The following is a 19573-nucleotide window of genomic DNA, read 5'->3' on the forward strand; positions in this document are numbered from 1 at the left end:
TATGTGAGTTAAAGCTTCAGCTTCCGACTGCGGACGTTGTGTCCACTGGTGGGCGGGAAGCGGCTGAACACACTTCCGTTTCTAGGCAGGAGATATTAGATCATAAGTCCATAAACAGAATTAGGCTATTTTGGAGCAGAATTAGGCTATTTGGCCCATTGAGTCTGTTCCATTATTTCATCACAGCTGATCCGAATTTCCTCAGTCCCAATCTTCTGCCTTCTCCCCATATAGTTTCATGCCCTGACCAATCAAGAATCTGTCAAGCGCTGTCTTAAATATACATAAAGACGTGGTCTCTACAGCTGCCTGTAGCAAAGAATTCCACAGATTCCAAACAAAGGAAAAACTGCAGATGCTAGAAATCCCAGCAACACACACATTTTGGAGGAACTCAACAAGCCAGGCAGCATCTATGCAAAAAGATCCCTTTTATGGGATCCTTCTATGGCTGAGAACCTTCATCAGGTTCCACAGACTCGCCGCTCTCTGGCTAAAGATGTTCCTCCTCATCTCCGTTCTAAAAGGACGCCCTGCTATTCTGAGGATATGTTAGGGTCACACAAACCATTCCCCACCCCCTGGGTCCCCTTATTCTCCGTCCAACTCTGGAGCCATCAACTGGGACCCTGCTTGGGGAACGATCGCCTATCACTGACCCGGGATTAAACAACGCGGTACAACAAACAGACGAACAGACACAGGTTACTGAAGTCAAGGGTTTATTGCTGCAGGAATGGCTTCAGTTGGGTTGTACCCGTTGGATTCGTGGAGTAAATGCTAGTCTCACAAGTGGGCTGAGATGAACCGCTAGATGGAGGCAGACGCTGGGCGGGCCCTGGACTGTTAATCTGGAGGAAGAAAGAGAGGTTAATAAGGACATATCTCACAGAGGATAATTTACATCGGGAGCCTAATTCATACTGATATCAAGAGGATGTTGTTGGGCCTCAAGATCATACTAGAACCTGGCAACTCATTGCAAGCTGCTGTCAGCAGATTTATTCATTATCATGATGTCCGAAAACATAGAGGAGGCTTGACACAAACATGGAACAGGGGAGACAATTTAGCATGAGTATTGTGTGCAATTCTGGTCACTACATTACAGAAGGATGTGAAGACTTTAAAGAGGGTATAGAAGAGTTTCACAAACTGGTTGGCTGGATTAGGGAGTATTAATCATAACAAGAGGTTGAATGATCCTGGCAACACACACAAAATGCTGGAGGAACTCAGCAGGTTAGGCAGCATCCAAGGGAAAGAGTACAGTTGACCTTTTCGGGCCAAGACCCTTCAGCAGGACTGGAGAAAAAAACAGATGAGGAGTCAGAGTTAAAAGTTGGGGGGAGGGGAGGGTGAAACACAGGGTAATAGGTCAAACTAGGAGAGGGGTGAAGTAAAGAGCTGGGAAGTTGATTGGTGAAAGAGATAAAGGGCTGGAGATGGGGAAATCTGATAGGAGAGGACAGAAGGCCATGGAAGAAAAAAAGTGGGAGGAGAAACAGAAGGAGGCTATGGGCAGGCAAGGAGATAAGGTGAGAGAGGGAAAAGGGAATGGGGAATGGTGAAGGAGAGGGGAGGGTCATTACCAGAAGTTCGTGAAATTGATGTTCATGCCATCAGGTTGGAGACAACCCAGACAGAATATAAGGATTTGTTCCTCCAACCTGAGTGTTGCCTCATCACAACAGTAGAGGAGGCCATGGATTGACATGTTGGAATTGGAATGGGAAATGAAGTTAACATGGGCAGTCACTGGGAGATCCTGGTTCCTGATCCTGGTCAAAGGCAAATCATTCTGATTGTATTCATTGAGGAGATAACAAAATTTATTGCTGAGGACAGTGCAGTGACCGTGGTGGATGCAGTGTATGGTACTTGACAAGGTCCCCCATGGGACACTGGTCCAGAAGGCTAGGACCCATGGAATGCAGAGCAAAGGGGCAAATTGGATCCAAACTTGACTTGGCAATAGGAGACCGAGGGTGATGGTAGTGGGCTTTTGTGAATTATTGCCTCTTAGAGGGCTGTGTGCTGAGCTTATGCAAGACTACACAGCCACCCCGAGCAATCCCATTGTCAGGTTCACCAATGACATGACAGTGATGAGGCTCATCACCAACAATGTTATAGTCATAGTCATAGTCATAGTCATACTTTATCGATCCCGGGGGAAATTGGTTTTTGTTACAGTTGCTCCATAAATAATAAATAGTAATAGAACCATAAATAGTTAAATAGTAATATGTAAATTATGCCAATAAATTATGAAATAAGTTCAGGACCAGCCTATTGGCTCAGGGTGTCTGACCCTCCAAGGGAGGAGTTGTAAAGTTTGATGGCCACAGGCAGGAATGACTTCCTACGACGCTCCATGCTGCATCTCGGTGGAATGAGTCTCTGGCTGAATGTACTCCTGTGCCCACCCAGTACATTATGTAGTGGATGGGAGACATTGACCAAGATGGCATGCAACTTGGACAGCATCCTCTTTTCAGACACCACTGTGAGAGAGTCTAGTTCCATCCCCACAACCTCACTGGCCTTACGAATGAGTTTGTTGATTCTGTTGGTGTCTGCTACCCTCAGCCTGCTGCCCCAGCATACAACAGCAAACATGATAGCACTGGCCACCACAGACTCGTAGAACATCATCAGCATCGTCCAGCAGATGTTAAAGGACCTCAGTCTCCTCAGGAAATAGAGACGGCTCTGACCCTTCTTGCAGACAGCCTCAGTGTTCCTTTGACCAGTCCAGTTTATTGTCAATTCGTATCCCCAGGTATTTGTAATCCTCCACCATGTCCACACTGACCTCCTGGATGGAAACAGGGGTCACCGGTACCTTAACGTTGAGATGGCCTGTAGAGAGGAGGTAGAAGCTCTAAACCTGGTTTCAGGCAAATAACTTTTTCCTCAATGCCAACAAGACAAAGGAGATGGTTATGGACTTCAGGAAAATCTGCACCACTCACATCCCTCTTCATATCAGTGGCACAGTGGTGGAAACTGCAAGCGGTTTCAATCTCCTGGGAGTGCACATCTTGAACCATCTCTCATCGTCCAGGAACACTTCCTGTACAGTCAGGAAAGTTCACAAATGCCTGTATTTTCTAAAGATGCAGAAGAGAGCATAACTATGCACATCAACACTCAAGACCTTCTACAGATGCAAAGTTGAGAACATGCTAACATGTTCCATCACCGTGTGATATGGAAACTGTACTGCAGCAGACAGGAAGGCTCTATCATGGGTAACTGAAACTGCCCAATACATCACTGGCACCAGCCTACCAATCATCAAGGACATATATAGAGAATGGTGCTGGGAAAAGGCCAGCAATATCATGAAGGATCCCACCCACCGTAGTTATGGACTGTTTGTCCCTCTCCCATCAGAGAAGAGGCTAGCAGTCATGCAGGGAACACTAGACTGAAAAACAGACCCTTCTCCAAAGGAACCAGGCAGATCAATACCTCCACCTATTAACCCACCCTGCCACCACTACATCTACATCACTCCACTTCACAGCCCTTCAGCACCCTTCATTCCCCCCATGCAATGCTTACACTCCACACCTCAGACCTACATAGACACAGTGACTGTCCTACCCTGTCTTCATATACCCTGCTGCTACCTAGGAGAGTTCCTCTTGCTAAAACTATGGGGAATGGTGAAGGAGAGGGGGGTGAGCGGCATTACCAGAAGTTTGAGAAATCGATGTTCATCCAATCAGGTTGGAGGCTACCCAAATTGGATAAACTGTCTCCAGAGATAGAGAAAGAGAGATCGCAAAAGGGGAGGGAGGTGTCAGAAACAGACCAGGTAAATTTGAGGGCTGGTTGGAAGTTGGAGGCAAAGCGGATGAAGTCGATGAGCTCGGCATGGGTGCAGGAAACGTTAATGTAGCATAGGAAAAGTGGGGGATGGCCACCAGTGTAGACTTGGAACATAGACTGTTCCACGCAGCCGACAAACAACCAGGCATTGCTGAGACCCATGCAAGTGCCCATGGCTACCTCTTTTGTTTGAAGGAAGTGGGAAGAGCCAAAGGAGAAATTATTGAGAGTGAGGACAAGTTCCACTAGATGGAAGAGAGTGGTGGTGTAGGAGAACTGGTTAGGCCTGGTGTCCAGAAAAAAAGAGAGCTTTAAGGCCTTCCTGGTGGAGGATGCAGGTGTATAGGGACTGGACATCCATAGTAAAAATAAGATGAAGGGGGCCAGGGAACCTGAAATCACTGAAAAGATCAAGAATGTGTGAGGTGTCACAAATGTAGGTGGGATAAAACAGAATTGAGGAATGCCCATTTGAGTTCATTGTTACAAGCTGAAACAATGGGTCCACCTTGTCAAGTGGGTTTGTGGATCTTGGGTAGGAGGTAGAAACAGGAGGTGCGGGCTGCAGGAACTATGAAGTTGGTGGCGGTGGATGGGAGATCCCCAGAGTCAATAAGGTTGGTGATGGTGTGGGAGACAATGGCTTGGTGTTCCTTAGTGGGGTCCTGTTCAAGGGGTAAGTAAGAGGAGGTGTCTCAGAATTGATGCTGAGCCTCAGCGAGATAGAGGTCAGTACACCAGACTACTACAGCGCCTCCCTTATCTGCGGGTTTGTTGGTGAGGTTAGGGTTAGTGTAGAGGGAGTGGAGAACAGAACGTTCGGAAGGAGTGAAGTTGGAAGGAGTGACTTGTGTCGAAGTCTAGACGGTTAATAGCAGTTGGCAGTTGGCAATGAAAAAGTCCAGAGCAGGCAGAAGACCAGGGCTGGGTGTCTAGGAAGAGGAGAATGGTTGAAGACGGAATAAGGGGTCATCGGTGCAGAGTGGAGATTCCTTGCCAAAGAAATAGGCTTGAAGATGGAGGCAGCGCAAGAAGAGCTCAGCGTCATGGCGGGTGCAGAACTCACTGAGGTGTGGGCGCAGAGAGACAAAGGTGAGGCCCTTACTAAGCACAGAATGTTCTGCCTCAGAGAGGGGAAGGTCAGAGGGAATGGTGAAAACCCGGCACGGATGAAAGCTGGGATTGGAGGGGGGAAGGGGGTTGGTAGTGTCTGAGGAGAAGGGAGGTTTGGGGTGTTCAGGGATGGTGGGGTGAGAGGAAGATGGAGTCTCCGTAGACCCAGGAACTGGCAGTGGGACCTGCGAGACATGGGATTGTGGAGTGGCGGTGGGGGAAGGGTACTTAGTCCTGTACCTATTGTCACTTTATGTACATATAATTAGTCTAAGCATATAAACCTATCTTATGCATATACAGCCACACTTGTGAATTGTGCTTTATAGGCTTGCCTTTATATTTTTATTTATTATGATTTTTATGCTTATTCTGTGTTTTAAATACTGCATTGCATTCAGAGTAACAACCATTTATTCTCCTTTACATTCGTGTACTGGGGAATGACATTTCAGGCCCTGTAACTCTTACAAGTGTAAAGAACTGGTGCTGGGACCTCTGTAATTTGTGATGGAAATGTAGATGGGTAGATTAGTGGTACCAAGGTTGGTGGAGTTGTGGACAGTGTAAAGAGCTATCAAAGAATACAGCAAGTTATAGATCAGTTACAGATATGGGCAAAGAAGTGCCAGAGTTTAATTAAAGATGAAGCCACACTCAGGTTGGAGGAACAACATCTTATATTCCGTCTGGGTAGCCTCCAACCTGATGGCATGAACATTGACTTCTCTAACTTCCGCTAATGCCCCACTTCCCCCTCGTACCCCATCCGTTATTTATTTTTATACACACATTCTCCTTTTTGCCACTCTCCTTTTTCTCCCTCTGTCCCTCTGACTATCCTCTGGGTTCCCCCCCCCCCCCGGCCTTTGTCTTTCTCCCTGGGTCTCCTGTCCCATGATCCTCTCATATCCCTTTTGCCAATCACCTGTCCAGCTCTTGGCTCCATCCCTCCTCCTCCTGTCTTCTCCTATCATTTTGGATCTCCCCCTCCCAGTTTCAAATCTCTTACTAACTCTTCCTTCAGTTAGTCCTGACGAAGGGTCTCAGCCCGAAACGTCGACTATACCTCTTCCTAGAGATGCTGCCTGGCCTGCTGCGTTCACCAGCAACTTTGATGTGTGTTGCTTTCTCCACCTACTCGGCTCCTGCTCTCCAGTAAGAGAAGAACCCACCTTCCCCACCTAGCCGCTACACCATTAAATGCTCATCATATATTAACCTTTTCATTTCTGAGATCATTCTTGCAAACTTCCTCTTGGCCCTCTGCAATGCTCACACATCTCTTTTTTAGATCCAAAACTGCTCACAATACTCTAACAGTGGTCTGACCAAAGCCTCAACATTATATACGTGACTTCATATTCTAGTCCTTTTGAAATGAATGCTACCAGTTCATTTACTTTCGTTACTAGTGAATCAACCTGCAAGTTAACCTCTGAGAAATTCCCTGGCACTTCTGATTTCTGAATTTGAACCCTACTGGTGTCTCTTTTCAATTGACTTTGTCCAGCTCCTCTGTTATGCCATTGTGGTTCCCTTTCCTCCAGTGTAATATTGATACTTCTGATGATAGCTTCTCCCTCTCAAACTTCCGGGTGAATTCTATCACATTAGGATCACTGCCTCCTTTACTTTAAATTCCTTAAGGAAATCCAGTTCATTATACAACACCAAATCCAGAATTGCCTTTTCCCTTGTAGGCTCAACCACAAGCTGCTCTAAAAAGCCATCTTGAGGAAATCTGCGGAAGCTGGAAATTCAAGCAACACACAGAAATAATGCTGGTGAACACAGCAGGCCAGGCAGCATCTCTAGGAAGAGGTACAGTTGAGATAGTCAGAGATTTGAAAGGGGGAAGGGGAGGGGGAGATCAGAAATGATGGGAGAAGACAGGAGGGGGAGGGATGGAGCTAAGAACTGGAAAGTTGATTGGCAAAAGGGATATGAGGCTGGAGAAGGGAGAGGATCATGGGATGGGAAGCCCGGGGAGAAAGAAAGAAGCAGGGAGGGGAGCCCAGAGGATGGAGAACAGACAAGGAGTCAGAGGGAGAAAAAAAAAGAGAGAAAAAGGCGGGGGGGGGGGGGGAATGAAAATAAATAAATAAATAGATAAATAACGGATGGGGTACGAGGGGGAGGTGGGGCATTAGCGGAAGTTAGAGAAGTCGATGTTCATGCCATCAGGTTGGAGGCTACCCAGACGGAATATAAGGTGTTGTTCCTCCAACCTGAGTGTGCCTTCATCCTGACAGTAGAGGAGGCCGTGGATAGACATATCAGCCATAATCCTCTCCCTTCTCCAGCCTTGTATCCCTTTTGCCGATCAACTTTCCAGCTCTTAGCTCCATTCCTCTCCCTCCTGTCTTCTCCTATCATTTCAGATCTCCCCCTCCCCCTCCCACTTTCAAATCTCTTACTATCTCTTCTTTCAGTTAGTCCTGACGAAGGGTCTCGGCCTGAAACGTCAACTGTACATCTTCCTAGAGATGCTGCCTGGCCTGCTGCGTTCACCAGCATTTTTTGTGTATGTTGCTAAAAAGCCATCTCATAGCCATTCTATAAATTCCTTCTCTTCGGATCCAGCACTAACCTGATTTTCCCAGTCTATCTACATATTGAAATCCCCCATAACTTTTGTAACATTGCCTTTTATTACATGCCATTTCTACCTCTTTGCATCGCCAATGTCCCATCCCCTTGAACCACTCATTCTTGCTGGTCCCCACCCAGCAGACCTCTGGAGCACAAAGTCTCCAACCATCAATGAATGTGGGAAGCGGCAAAGCTTCACCTTGTCCACACCTGTGCCTTGCAGCAGGTGGCAGACAGTGGGAGGTGTAGTGATTACTTGAAAACATACCAAAACTGTGATACTAAGTGAGGGAATCAACATTGTATGACATGCTTCCAAATAACTGAGTTCCAAATCGAAAAAAGTACATTCAAACCTTTATTAAAAAACCAGCAAAGATGAACTATCTAATATAGAGATAAAAAGCTACCAAAATTAGCGTAGCAATAGTAAAATAAGCAAAGTTAACAATCAACAAAATAAATCCATGACCCTACTAATTCTCTCTCTAACTTAAACTAAATACACAAAGTGTGAATACATGATTATACTCATTTGCTTCTACCACGCCCCAACCCACATGACAAATCACCATAACCCATAATAAAACCATGCAACACAAAATACAATACAGACAGACAGAAAATAGATACATGGTTCCTACAACCCTGCTCCTAATTATTACACTATGATAATTACAACTACATGATACAAAAATAGGAGCTGAAATCTTCAAGGACGGCATCTTAACTGTTATGCAAGTATCTGCTTTCTTCTTCAAGCCTAACCATGTAACAATCATCTAGGCCAGAGGTTACCAGCACTTAGCCCTGTAAGAGTGACTTGAGTCAGTAACTCAAGTGAAAGTCATGAAGTCAATCAACATGAAGTGAAGCTTCTAGAATTGTATTTCATCAAACTTCTGCCTCCTGTAGCAGACAGATATTGGTTATAGACCTGTCCAGACAGCTGGTGAACATATCAGCTTCTGTCTGGGAAGACTTGAATGACTCTTCCTAAGATCCATAAGTCGCAAGTTACTGTGTCATCAACTATAAACACAATGACTCCTGGGAGGAAATTGTGCTTTATACCTGAACATCTTTGATGTACTGGAACTATGTTAAGTACTCTTGACCCACCATTTCAAAAACCAGTTTGACATGTTTTGGACCTGCTTCCACCTACAACAAGCATAGATGACTTCCTTTTGGAACTCCCCTAGTGGTAATGATGGTGAGGTCTTCAGAAGGAACATATAGTTGAGTGTTAATGCTTCCAAATCATAGGGATCAGAGGATGCCTTAGTAATTGGGTGACCATTGATAATAGCCTCTACTTCATAAAGGACTGTGTGGAAACCCTCCTTGAAAAGATTCTGTACTTGCATGGTGGAATTGAGGACCTTTGACATAAACCTGATCAACCTCTCCCATGTTCCTCCATGATGTGAGTCAACCAGAAGGTTAAAAATCTGCTTAATTACTTTCTGGAGAAGGACAACACTGATCTGTGAATGGATCCACTTCTCAATGGCTTCTCTCAATTTATGCTCAGCACCACCGAAGTTTGTTGCATTATCAGAGCACAGTTCACAAACCTGTCCTTGTCTTGCTGTAAAGCATCGAAGTGCATGAACAAAGGAGTCTGTGTCCAAAAAAGATGCCACATCAATGTGAACAGCTTGTATAGCTAGACAGGTAAATATTACCCCATACCTCTTCACTGTACTTCTGCTCTTCACTGCAAAAGTTCCAATGTAGCCCACACCTACACATGTAAATGGAGGACCGTCAAGAGAGAGTCCGTCCAGAGGTAGATCTGCCATCTGCTGGCATCCTGGAGCTGTGTTCATCCATCAACAGACAACACACAGACAGGATTCTTCTTACAGCTGTTCTAGTGCTAGGAACCATATATGTTTGGTGCAACTGGGACAACACGTGGTTACGGCCACCATGTCCCACCTCTTGCTATGCATGCCTCAGAATGATGTCTGAGATATGAAGATCCTTTGCCAGTATAACAAGATATACAGACTCTTCAGGCATAGCTATCCTACTAAGCTGTCCACCAAGATACTACCTTCAAGTACGGGATTAATCTCGAAAATACGGCTGTTCATTTTCACACGTTCTCCCCTTTGAAAACTTGAGAATTCATCAGCAAATCTCTCTCTTTGACAAAACCAAATGATCTCCATTTCAGCTTTTCTGTGCTCTTCCACCAAGAGACAATCTCGGCGATCTGACCACTGGCCTTCTCAATCTCTCTCGCCAAAAATATCATTGTTACACTCATCCAAGCCAAACTGAGCAACAGCAATGTTCAATGTTCAATTGTTTCCTCTTCCAACTAAGAAACAAGAGCAAGTTCTTAAATTCAAAATCAAGTCCAATGTCTTCCTCAAATGGGTCCATGATGAGAAGTAATAGATGATACATATTACCGGATCCACCTCCTCTTCAATCTGCACAGCTTTGGTTGTAACATTACTCTTGACTTCCGGATCATGTAGCAGGAGTTCTTCAGAACAACTGGGATTTCAGGCAGAAGAAGATATTGAGACCCTGACACCCATGCTTCATTCTTCAGGAATGCTTTCACCTTCAACCCACTAGAGGCCACATCAGCTGGGTTGCTTTAAGTGTTTACATACCTCCATTTAGATGCCTGTGAAACCTTAAAAATTTCTGCTTTTTAATGAAGATTCAGAACCTGGAAGTTTCGTTCTTGATATACGTCTGTACACAGGTACTATCAGTCCATAAACTGAATCATGAAGCTGTATGTGCCTTCCTCCACAATGTGTCCATACAGCTTGCCATTATAGCAGCAGTGAGCTCCTTATGGGGGATGAAAAGTGACTTCAGTGGAGCTATCCGAGACTTCCCATGAACAAGGCACTTTGCACCAGAGAGCACATGTTGTGCAACAATAGGCAGGTCTCTACTCCATTGCCTTCTTCACTTGTGTATGTAGAGTGGTGTAACTGCAGCAATAACTTCACCAAAATCCAGGAGCTTCACATATTTAACAACTTTTAAATCTTCTAATCGTCAGAGTTCTTCCAGCCAGCTTGTCCACTCATGAGCAACTGATGTTCGTATAATGTCATCCCAGACAAGTTCTTTCTTACATAGACCTTACAGGATCTTCTTAGCAGATAGCACCTCCAAACTCAAGATTCCTAAAGGATCATAGATGAAACTAACTGTGGAGAGGATCCCCCTTCTAGTGAGTGATCTATCTTGGATCATGATCTTAAACTAGCAAAGTATATTTGTTGCTTATCTACTTTGTGTGTTGAAAGCTACCTTTAGCACAAATGGATACCAGGTCATGATAGAGAAACATCACTTCTTCCTCAGAGGACACTGACACAAGGCAGTCATCAGCATGGAAGCAATGCAAAACCTTACCCACTGTCTCACAGCTGAACTGTTCTGCATTGTCTCCTGCGCATTTCTTCAGGGCAAAGTTGGCACAGCTCAATGTAAATTCAACCTCCTGTCTATAGTACACCATATCTTGGCTGAGGTCACCATCAGGCCACCAGAGAAACCTCAGTAGTTCTGCATATTCTGCTGGTGAAACTTTGATCCAATATCAGTCATGATCACCACTGGTTAGTTTCTGAATATGGCTATGACCCCAATCAGTGAGCTAGTAAGATCTTGTCCCTGTAAAATCTGAGCATTAAGTGGCATTCCCTGAAAAGTCATTCCACTGTCAAACACAACATGAAGTTTTCCTTTTCTGGGGTGGTAAACACCATGATGTGAAATATACCAGACTTTCCCATCACTGTGTTCCAGATCCTCTGCTGACATTCTTTTGGCATAACCTTTGGAGATTACATCCTCATGAAATCTTTGTACTCAGTGAGAAATGACAAATCCTTCCTAAACCTCTGAGATTTAGAGCACACTATTCTGCAATCTAATTGTTATTTGGAATGCTAACCTTTTTTCTGGTAGTGGCCATCCACCAGTTTTGCAGAATTTGCAACTTGCTCCATGAACTTGTGATCTTCTCTTGACAAGCCAAGTTGTTCATCCTAACTACATTCAGGGAAGTCTGCCCTGAACTGTCATTGCCAAACCTTATCCAAGTTCAAAGCTGAGATCCTGTTAACCGTCAGCTCAGGCTGTGCAGAGTCTTTCCTATCACCATCATCTCCACTCACAGTCCAACCCAACATTGTTCTAACTGCATAAGGTCCATTATTAACACTGTGAATCACTTGCAGCAGCTCCAATGCTTCATGCACATTTGTCCCTATCAGCAGCTCAGTCACTGAATCTATCTCTGGAAAATGGACATGTTTCAGGTGAGACTATCCCTGGAGATCCCTCCTAAGTGGAGTTTTCCCTCTGTAAACATGTATACTTTCCAGGTAGTTTACAATAGCTTTCACCATCTAAGCCAGCCACTTCTAATCTTGAAACAATGTAGCTGCTCATTACATTCTCTTGACCCATTTTGTAAAAGAATAGATGTCCTTTTTCCTGTGAGGTTGAGCTTGGTCATGAGGTCCACTGTGGAGAAAACTGTTGTACTACCTTGATCTAGGAAAGCATAAATAACCACTGTCTTGTTACCCTTTTTAGACTTCACTTGTACTGGAATTATGGGAAGTTTACAATCATCATTGCCAGCCCCTGTAAGGCCATTAGATACCAGGGCAGTACTCACTGCTGTGTCTGATTCTTTCACAGCTTGTTTGGATTATAAACCCTTTTCATCAGAGTGAATACGAAGTATGCTGGGATGCTTGCCACTGCATACCTTGAATGAACTATGCTTCCTGCAATCCTTGCTGATATGTCCTGTACACAAACAGACAAAGCAGACTCCTGTTGAAGGGTCTCGGCCCGAAACATTGACTGTACTCTTTTCCATAGATGCAGCCTGGCCTCTGAGTTCCTCCAGCACTGTGGGTGTGTGTTGCAAACCAGACATCATTTTTCTTTAGGAAGGCAATCTTCTCACTCTGAACCCTTTTCTCCATGAGGGCACAAATCCAATGCAAGTTCAACCTCACAGAACAGACAGCCCCCTTAGACTGATGAAACCATTTCTCTTCCATTAGTTCCAGGTTCAGTTTTAGTTTTACATCTCACAGTGGCCACAGTCATGGCAAGACCGCTTCCTTTAGCCTTAGAATGAAATTGTGACTTTTTCTAGTTAACGCCTTTGCTTACTGTAGGTGATGGAGCATCTGTATATTCTCAGATAACAGGTCTGTTATGATCCTTACTTGCCTTTCAATAAAAGCAACAATGTCAGCGAAATGCAAACACGAGGAATTCTGCAGATGCTGGAAATTCAAGCAACACACATCAAAGTTGCTGGTGAACGCAGCAGGCCAGGCAGCATCTATAGGAAGAGGTACAGTCGACGTTTCGGGCAGAGATCCTTCATCCTGATGAAGGGTCTCGGCCCGAAACGTCGACTGTACCTCTTCCTATAGATGCTGCCTGGACTGTTGCGTTCACCAGCAACTTTGATGAATGTCAGTGCAAGGAGCCTTACAGTTGTGCCCTTCCTGCATTTTCCAGACCATTGTTCCCCATTTATCCCCAACATGTGGGGCAATTTCTTTATAACTATCGACATATTGGCAGACATGTCCATCCAACTCATGTACTTCACTTCTTCCATAGCATTGCAACAGTCTCTTAAGAAAAAGACTGCAGCCTTGAATAGCCTTCATGTTTTCAGCTTTAATAGGTACCAAAGAAATAGCCTTTTGTATGCAGGCAGATGCAATTTTGTTCATTACCAGCATGTCCCTGTAGTAAAACCTTAGCTTTGACCTATCCTTTCTTAGGGCTGTCATGCTGGTAACTTCTGACAAGTTCTCTAGGGCAACGCCTAATGTACTGGTCAAGGAAACAGAGGCAGTCACTTTGGCTGTCAGTCTTTCCTTCAACACTGTTTTCAAAAGCCTTTATGAATGTTTGAACACAGTATGAATCAACAAAAGGTCGCAGATGATCCTACCACAAGCTGCTACAGTTTCACCAACAGGTCTGCGGCAATCCCTCACTGTAGAGTGGTGTTCATTTGGTATAACTATTTTTTTTTTGTTGACAAAGTGCAGTGGTTACTTGAAAAACAAGCCAAAACCACAGAGACATTAAGTGAGGGATTTGACATTGTATGATACTCTTCCAAATACAGTAACTGAGTTCTAAGCTGAAAAATGTATGTGTGATCCTTTATTACGAAAACAGCAAAGAGGTACGATCTTATATAGCGATTAAAAAAACTAACAAAACTAACATAGTGATAGTGAAATAAGTGAAACAAGCCAGATAAGTGAAGTTAGCGGTCAACAAAATATATCCATGTCCCCGACTAAGTTTCTCTCTAACTAAAACTAACAACACAAAGTGTGAATATGTGATTATACTCATATTCTTCTACCATGCCCCAACCCATGTGACAAATTGCCATAACCCATTATATAACTGCACAACACAAATACAATGCAGACAGACAGAAAATAGATACATGGCTTCTACACAATGTTCTCTGACTGAGGATTTCTTCCAAGGGCAGGACCCCAGACAGACTGGGAGTCCTCACTGGGCCCAACACTCACCCCTAGATGCCCTGCTGCTGAGCCTGCAGACGCTGCCTCTCTTTGATCAGTAGAATGATTCCAACCACGGCACTGATGATTCCCAGGGAGAGTCCCAGTGCGCAGATCACGGTTCCTGGGCCAGAAGCTTCCTCAGGTACCTCAGGTTCTAGGGAGAGACAAGTGAAGGATGAGAGCTCACAGTGAAACATACAGTGGACACACAGTGAGTGTTTATTCACCAAGCTTACCTTGCTGGGGGAGAACCTGGCCCAACACTGACACCCCTCCCCAACACTGGCAAACCTCTATCCACACACATCAGTGAGCCTGTGGTCTATGGTCTACTCAAGGCCCACAGCTGGAATGACAAGAGATATTGGTAGACCGACATTTGCGGTAGTGTGTGAATATTGTAGAAAGGATGTTAAAGGGACAGAGATCACACAGTTCCGCTTCCTAGGATATCAAAAGAGACAGAACTGGTTGAGCGAAAAACTCACAGATACAAAATAGTAAACACTTAGTATTCCTATTGTCTCAGCAAGTGGGAAATAGTACTCTGCATGTCCCACACCTTTCCTCTTCAATCATCTATATAGTCAGATCAAATATTATTCAAACTGTTTCCAGCTTCCAATCCCATCCTGATACAGAACTCCTCATATAAGACCGTAGATATAGGTGCAGAATTAGTCCATTTGGCCCATCTAGTCAGCTCCGACATTTCATCATGGCTGATCCAATTTTCCTCTCAGCCCAAATCTCCTGCCTTCTCCCGTATCCCTTCAACCCGGACCAATCAAGAATCTATCAACCTCTGCCTTAAATATGCATAATGACTAGGCCTCCACAGCTGCCTGTGGCAAAGAATTCCACAGATCACCACTCTCTTGCTAAAGAAATTCCTCCTCAAATTCCGTTCTAAATGGTCGCCCCTCTATTCTGAAGCTGTTTCCGCTGGTCTTAGACTCTCCTACCAGAGGAAACATCCTCTTCACATCCTCTCTATCAAGGCATTTCACCATTTGATAGGTTTCAATGAGGTCACACTTCATTCTTCTGAATTCTGGTGAAAACAGGCCCAGAGCCATCAAATACTCTTCATATGACAAGCCACTCAATCCTGGAAGCATTTTCATGAAACCCTTTGAACCCTCTCCAGTTTCAGCACATCCTTTCAAAGATAAAGAGCCCAAAACTGCTCATAATACTCCTAGTGAGGCCTCACCAGTGCTTTATAAAGTCTCAACATTACATTCTTGCTTTTATATTCTAGTCCTCTTGAAATGAATGCTAACATTGCATTTGCTTTCCTCACCACAGACTCAACCTGCAAATTAACCTTTAGGGAACCCAGCACAAGGACTCCCAAGTCCTTTTGCACCTCAGTTTTTTGTATTTTCTCTCCATTTAGAAAATAGTCAGCCCTTCGATTTACTTTATGAAAGTGCATGACCACACACTTCCTAACACTGAATTCCATCTGCCATTTCTTTGTCCATTCTCCTAATCTGTCTAAGTCCTCTGTAGCCTCTCTACTCCCTGAAAACTGCTTGCCCTCTAACTACCTTCATACCATCTGCAAATTTTTCAACAAAGCCATCAATTCCATCATCCAAATCATTGACATATCACATGAAAAGAATTGGTCCCAACACAGACCCCTGTGGAACACCACTAGTCACCGGCAGCCAGCCAGAAGAGGCTCCCTTTATTCCCACTCTTTGCCTCCTGCCAATCAGCTACTGATTTATCCATGCTAGAATTTTTCCTGTAATACCATGAGCTCATAGCTTATAGCAGCCTCATGTGTGGCACCTTGTCAAAGGCCATCTGAAAATCCAAGAACACAACATCAGTTGATTCTACTTTGTCTTTCCTGCTTGTTATTTCTTCAAAGAATCCCAACAGATTTGTCAGGCAAGATTTTCCCTTGAAGAAACCTTGCTGACTACAGCGTATTTTATCATGTATCTCCAAGTACCCTGAGATCTCATCCTTAACAATGGACTCCAGCATCTTTCCAACCACTGTCAGACTAATTAGCCTATAATTTCCTTTCTTCTGCCTCTCTCTCTTCTTGAAGAGTAGAGTGACATTTGCAATTTTCCATTCTTCCAGAACCATTCCAGAATCTAGTGAATCTTGAAAGGTCATTAGTAATGCCTCAACAATCTCTTCAGCCACCTCTTTCAGAACTCTGGGGTGACCTCCATCCAGTTCAGGTGATTTAACCACCTTCAGACTTTTAAGCTTCCCAAGAACCTTCTCTCTAGTTATGGCAACTTCACGCACTTCATGTCCCCTTATACCTGGAACTCCCAGCATACTGCTAGTGTCTTCTACAGTGAAACTAATGCAAAATACATGTTCAGTGCATTCACTATTTCATTGTCCCCGATTACTACCTCTCCAGCATTATTTTCCAGCAGTCCGATATCCACTCTCGCCTCTCTTTTACACTATATAAATCTGAAGAAACGTGTGGTATCCTCTTTAACATTATTGGCTAGCTTACTTTCTTATTCCATCTTTACCTTCTTAATGTATTTTTAATTGCCTTCTGTTGGTTTTTAGAAGCTTCCCAATCTTCTAAATTCCCAAGAATTTTTGCTCTATTATATGCCCTCTCTTTGGCTTTTATGTTGGCTTTGACTTTTCTTGTTAGTCATGGTTGTATCATGGTCGGTGTTGGGACCGCTGCTTTTTACAATGTAAGTCAATGATTTGAACTACAGTATTAATGGATTTGTGGCTAAATTTGCCAATGATACAAAGATAGGTGGAGGAGCGGGTAGTGTTGAGGAAACAGAGAGGCTGCAGAGAGACATAGATAGTTTAGGGGAATGGGCAAAGAAGTGGCAAATGAAGTACAATGTTGGAAAGTGTTTGGTCATGCACTTTGGTGGAAGAAATAAACAGGCAGACTATTATTTAGATGGGGAGAGAATTCAAAATGCAGAGATGCAAAGGGTCTTGGAATCCTTGTGCAAGATACACCAAAGGTCAACCTCCAGGTTGAGTTGGTTGTGAAGAAGGTGAATGCAATGTTGGCATTCATTTCTAGAGGTATAGAATATAAGAGTAGGGATGTGATGTTGAGGCTCTATAAGGCACTCGTGAGACCACACTTGGAGTATTGTGTGCAGTTTTTGGCTCCTTATTTTAGCAAGGATATACTGACATTAGAGAGGGTTCAGAGAAGATTCACAAAAATGATTCTAGGAATGCGTCTGTGGTGGCCAGTGCTGTCATGTTTGCTGTTGTGTGCTGGAACAGCAGGCTGAGGGTGGCAGACACCAACAAAATCAAGAAACTCATTCGTAAGGCCAGTGATGTTGTGGGTATGGAACTGGACTCTCTGACGGTGGTGTCTGAAAAGTGGATGCTGTCCAAGTTGCATGCCATCTTGGATAATGTCTCCCATCCACTACATAATGTACTGGGTGGGCACAGGAGTACATTCAGCCAGAGACTCATTCCACCGAGATGCAACACAGAGCGTCATAGGAAGTCATTCCTGCCTGTGGCCATCAAACTTTACGACTCCTCCCTTGGAGGGTCAGACACCCTGAGCCAATAGGCTGGTCCTGGACTTATTTCCTGGCATAATTTACATATTACCATTTAATTATTTATGGTTTTATTACTATTTAATTATTTATTGTGCAACTGTAACGAAAACCAATTTCCCTCGGGATCAATAAAGTATGACTATGATTATGACTATGAAAGGGTTACCGTATGAGGAACGTCTGGCAGCTCTTGGGCTGTATTCCCTGGAGTTCAGGAGAATGAGGGGGGTCTCATAGATACGTTCAGAATGTTAAAAGGCCTGAACAGATTAGATATGGCAAAGTTATTTCCCAGGGTATGGGATTCCAGGACAAGGCGGCACGACTTCAGGATTGAGGGATGTCCTTTTAGAACTGAGACGTGGAGAAATTACTTTAGTTAGACGGTGGTAAATCTGTGGAATTTGTTGCCTCGAGTGGCTGTGGAGGCCAAGTCATTGGGTGTATTTAAGGCAGAGATAGATAGGTTCTTGATTAGCCAGGGAATTAAAGGGTATGGGGTGAAAGCAGAGGAGTGGGGATGACTGGAAGAATCGGATCAGCCCGTGATTGAATGGCGGAGCAGACTCGATGGGCCAAATGGCCTACTTCTGTTCCTATATCTAATGGTCTTATGGTCTTATTTTCTTCAGAATACTTAGAACATGGAACATAGAAAACCTACAGCACAATACAGGCCCTTCGGCCCACAAAGCTGTGCTGAACATGTCCTTACCTTAGAAATTACCTAGGCTTACCCATAGCCCTCTATTTTTCTAAGCTTCATGTACCTATTCAGGAGTCTCTTAAAAGGCTCTATCATTTCCGCTTCCACCACCACTGGTAGCCCATTCCACGCACTCACTGCCCTCTGCATAAAAAACCTACCCCGACATCTCCTCTGTACCTACTTCCAAGCACCTTAAAACTGTGCCCTCTCGTGTTAGCCATTTCAGCCCTGGGGCAAAGCCTCTGACTATCCACATGATCAATGCCTCTCATCATCTTGTACACCTACTTCTTCCTCTTTGGGGTGTATATATCCTTTGCCTTCTGAACTGGTTTCAGGAATTCCAGCCATTGCTGCTCTAACGTCATCCCTGCCAGTGTTCTTTTCCAGACAATTCTGGCCACCCCCTCTCTCATGTCTCTGTAATTCCCTTTACTCCATTGTAATACTGATACATCTGATTTTGGCTTCTCCTTCTCAAATTTCAGGGTGAATTTCATCATACAAGGGGATGATTGATAAGTTCGTGGCTTAAGGTGGAAGGAGATGAGTTATACAGCTCTCATTACATGCACATGCAGCTCAACCCTTTGAGTGATTATGGAGAAAGTTTGAAGTTAATAACTCATCTCCTTCTACCTTAGGCCACGAACTTATCAATCACCCCTGATGAGTTATTAACTGATGAGTTATTAACTTCAAACTTTCTGCATAATCACTCATAGAGTTGACCCGCATGTGCACGTAACGAGAGCTGTATAACTCATCTCCTGCTACCTTAGGCCATGAACGTATCAATGTCCCCTGCTGTGAACCCTTTCTGGAGGTATGCTCCACGACCGCTGGACTAAGTGTGTAAATGTAGGAGGGGACGATGTTGAAAAATAAATGTGCTAGGTTTTCTAAAATTGACTCCGTCTACCTTAGGCCACAAGCTTATCAATCACCCTTCATATTATGATCTCTTTCCCCAAGGGTTCTTTTACCTTAAATTCTGTAATCAATTTTGGTTCATTGTACCCAATCCAGAATAACTGATCCTGTAGGGAGCCCAACCACATGATGCTCTAAAATTCCATCCCTAGGCACTCTAGAAACTCCCACTCTTGGAATGCAGCACCAACCTGATTTTCCCAATCTACCTGCATATTGAAATCCCCCAT

General features: G+C 44.2%; 1 protein-coding gene across 1 annotated transcript in view; it reads right to left on the reverse strand.

The window, feature by feature from the left end:
* Positions 1-705: 705 nt before the first annotated feature.
* LOC134346729 (H-2 class II histocompatibility antigen, A-U alpha chain-like) overlaps positions 706-19573 on the reverse strand; it is a 46755-nt gene continuing 27887 nt past the window's right edge. The window contains exons 4-5 of the mRNA XM_063048295.1: positions 14145-14292; positions 706-851 (exon numbers count right to left, since the gene is read on the reverse strand). Coding sequence (XP_062904365.1) covers positions 14147-14292 — 146 coding nt within the window. The 3' untranslated portion in view covers positions 706-851; positions 14145-14146. The remainder of the gene's footprint in view (positions 852-14144; positions 14293-19573) is intronic.

Source organism: Mobula hypostoma, chromosome 5 (genome assembly GCF_963921235.1).
Source record: "Mobula hypostoma chromosome 5, sMobHyp1.1, whole genome shotgun sequence".
In the NCBI taxonomy this organism is placed as follows: Eukaryota; Metazoa; Chordata; class Chondrichthyes; order Myliobatiformes; family Myliobatidae; genus Mobula; species Mobula hypostoma.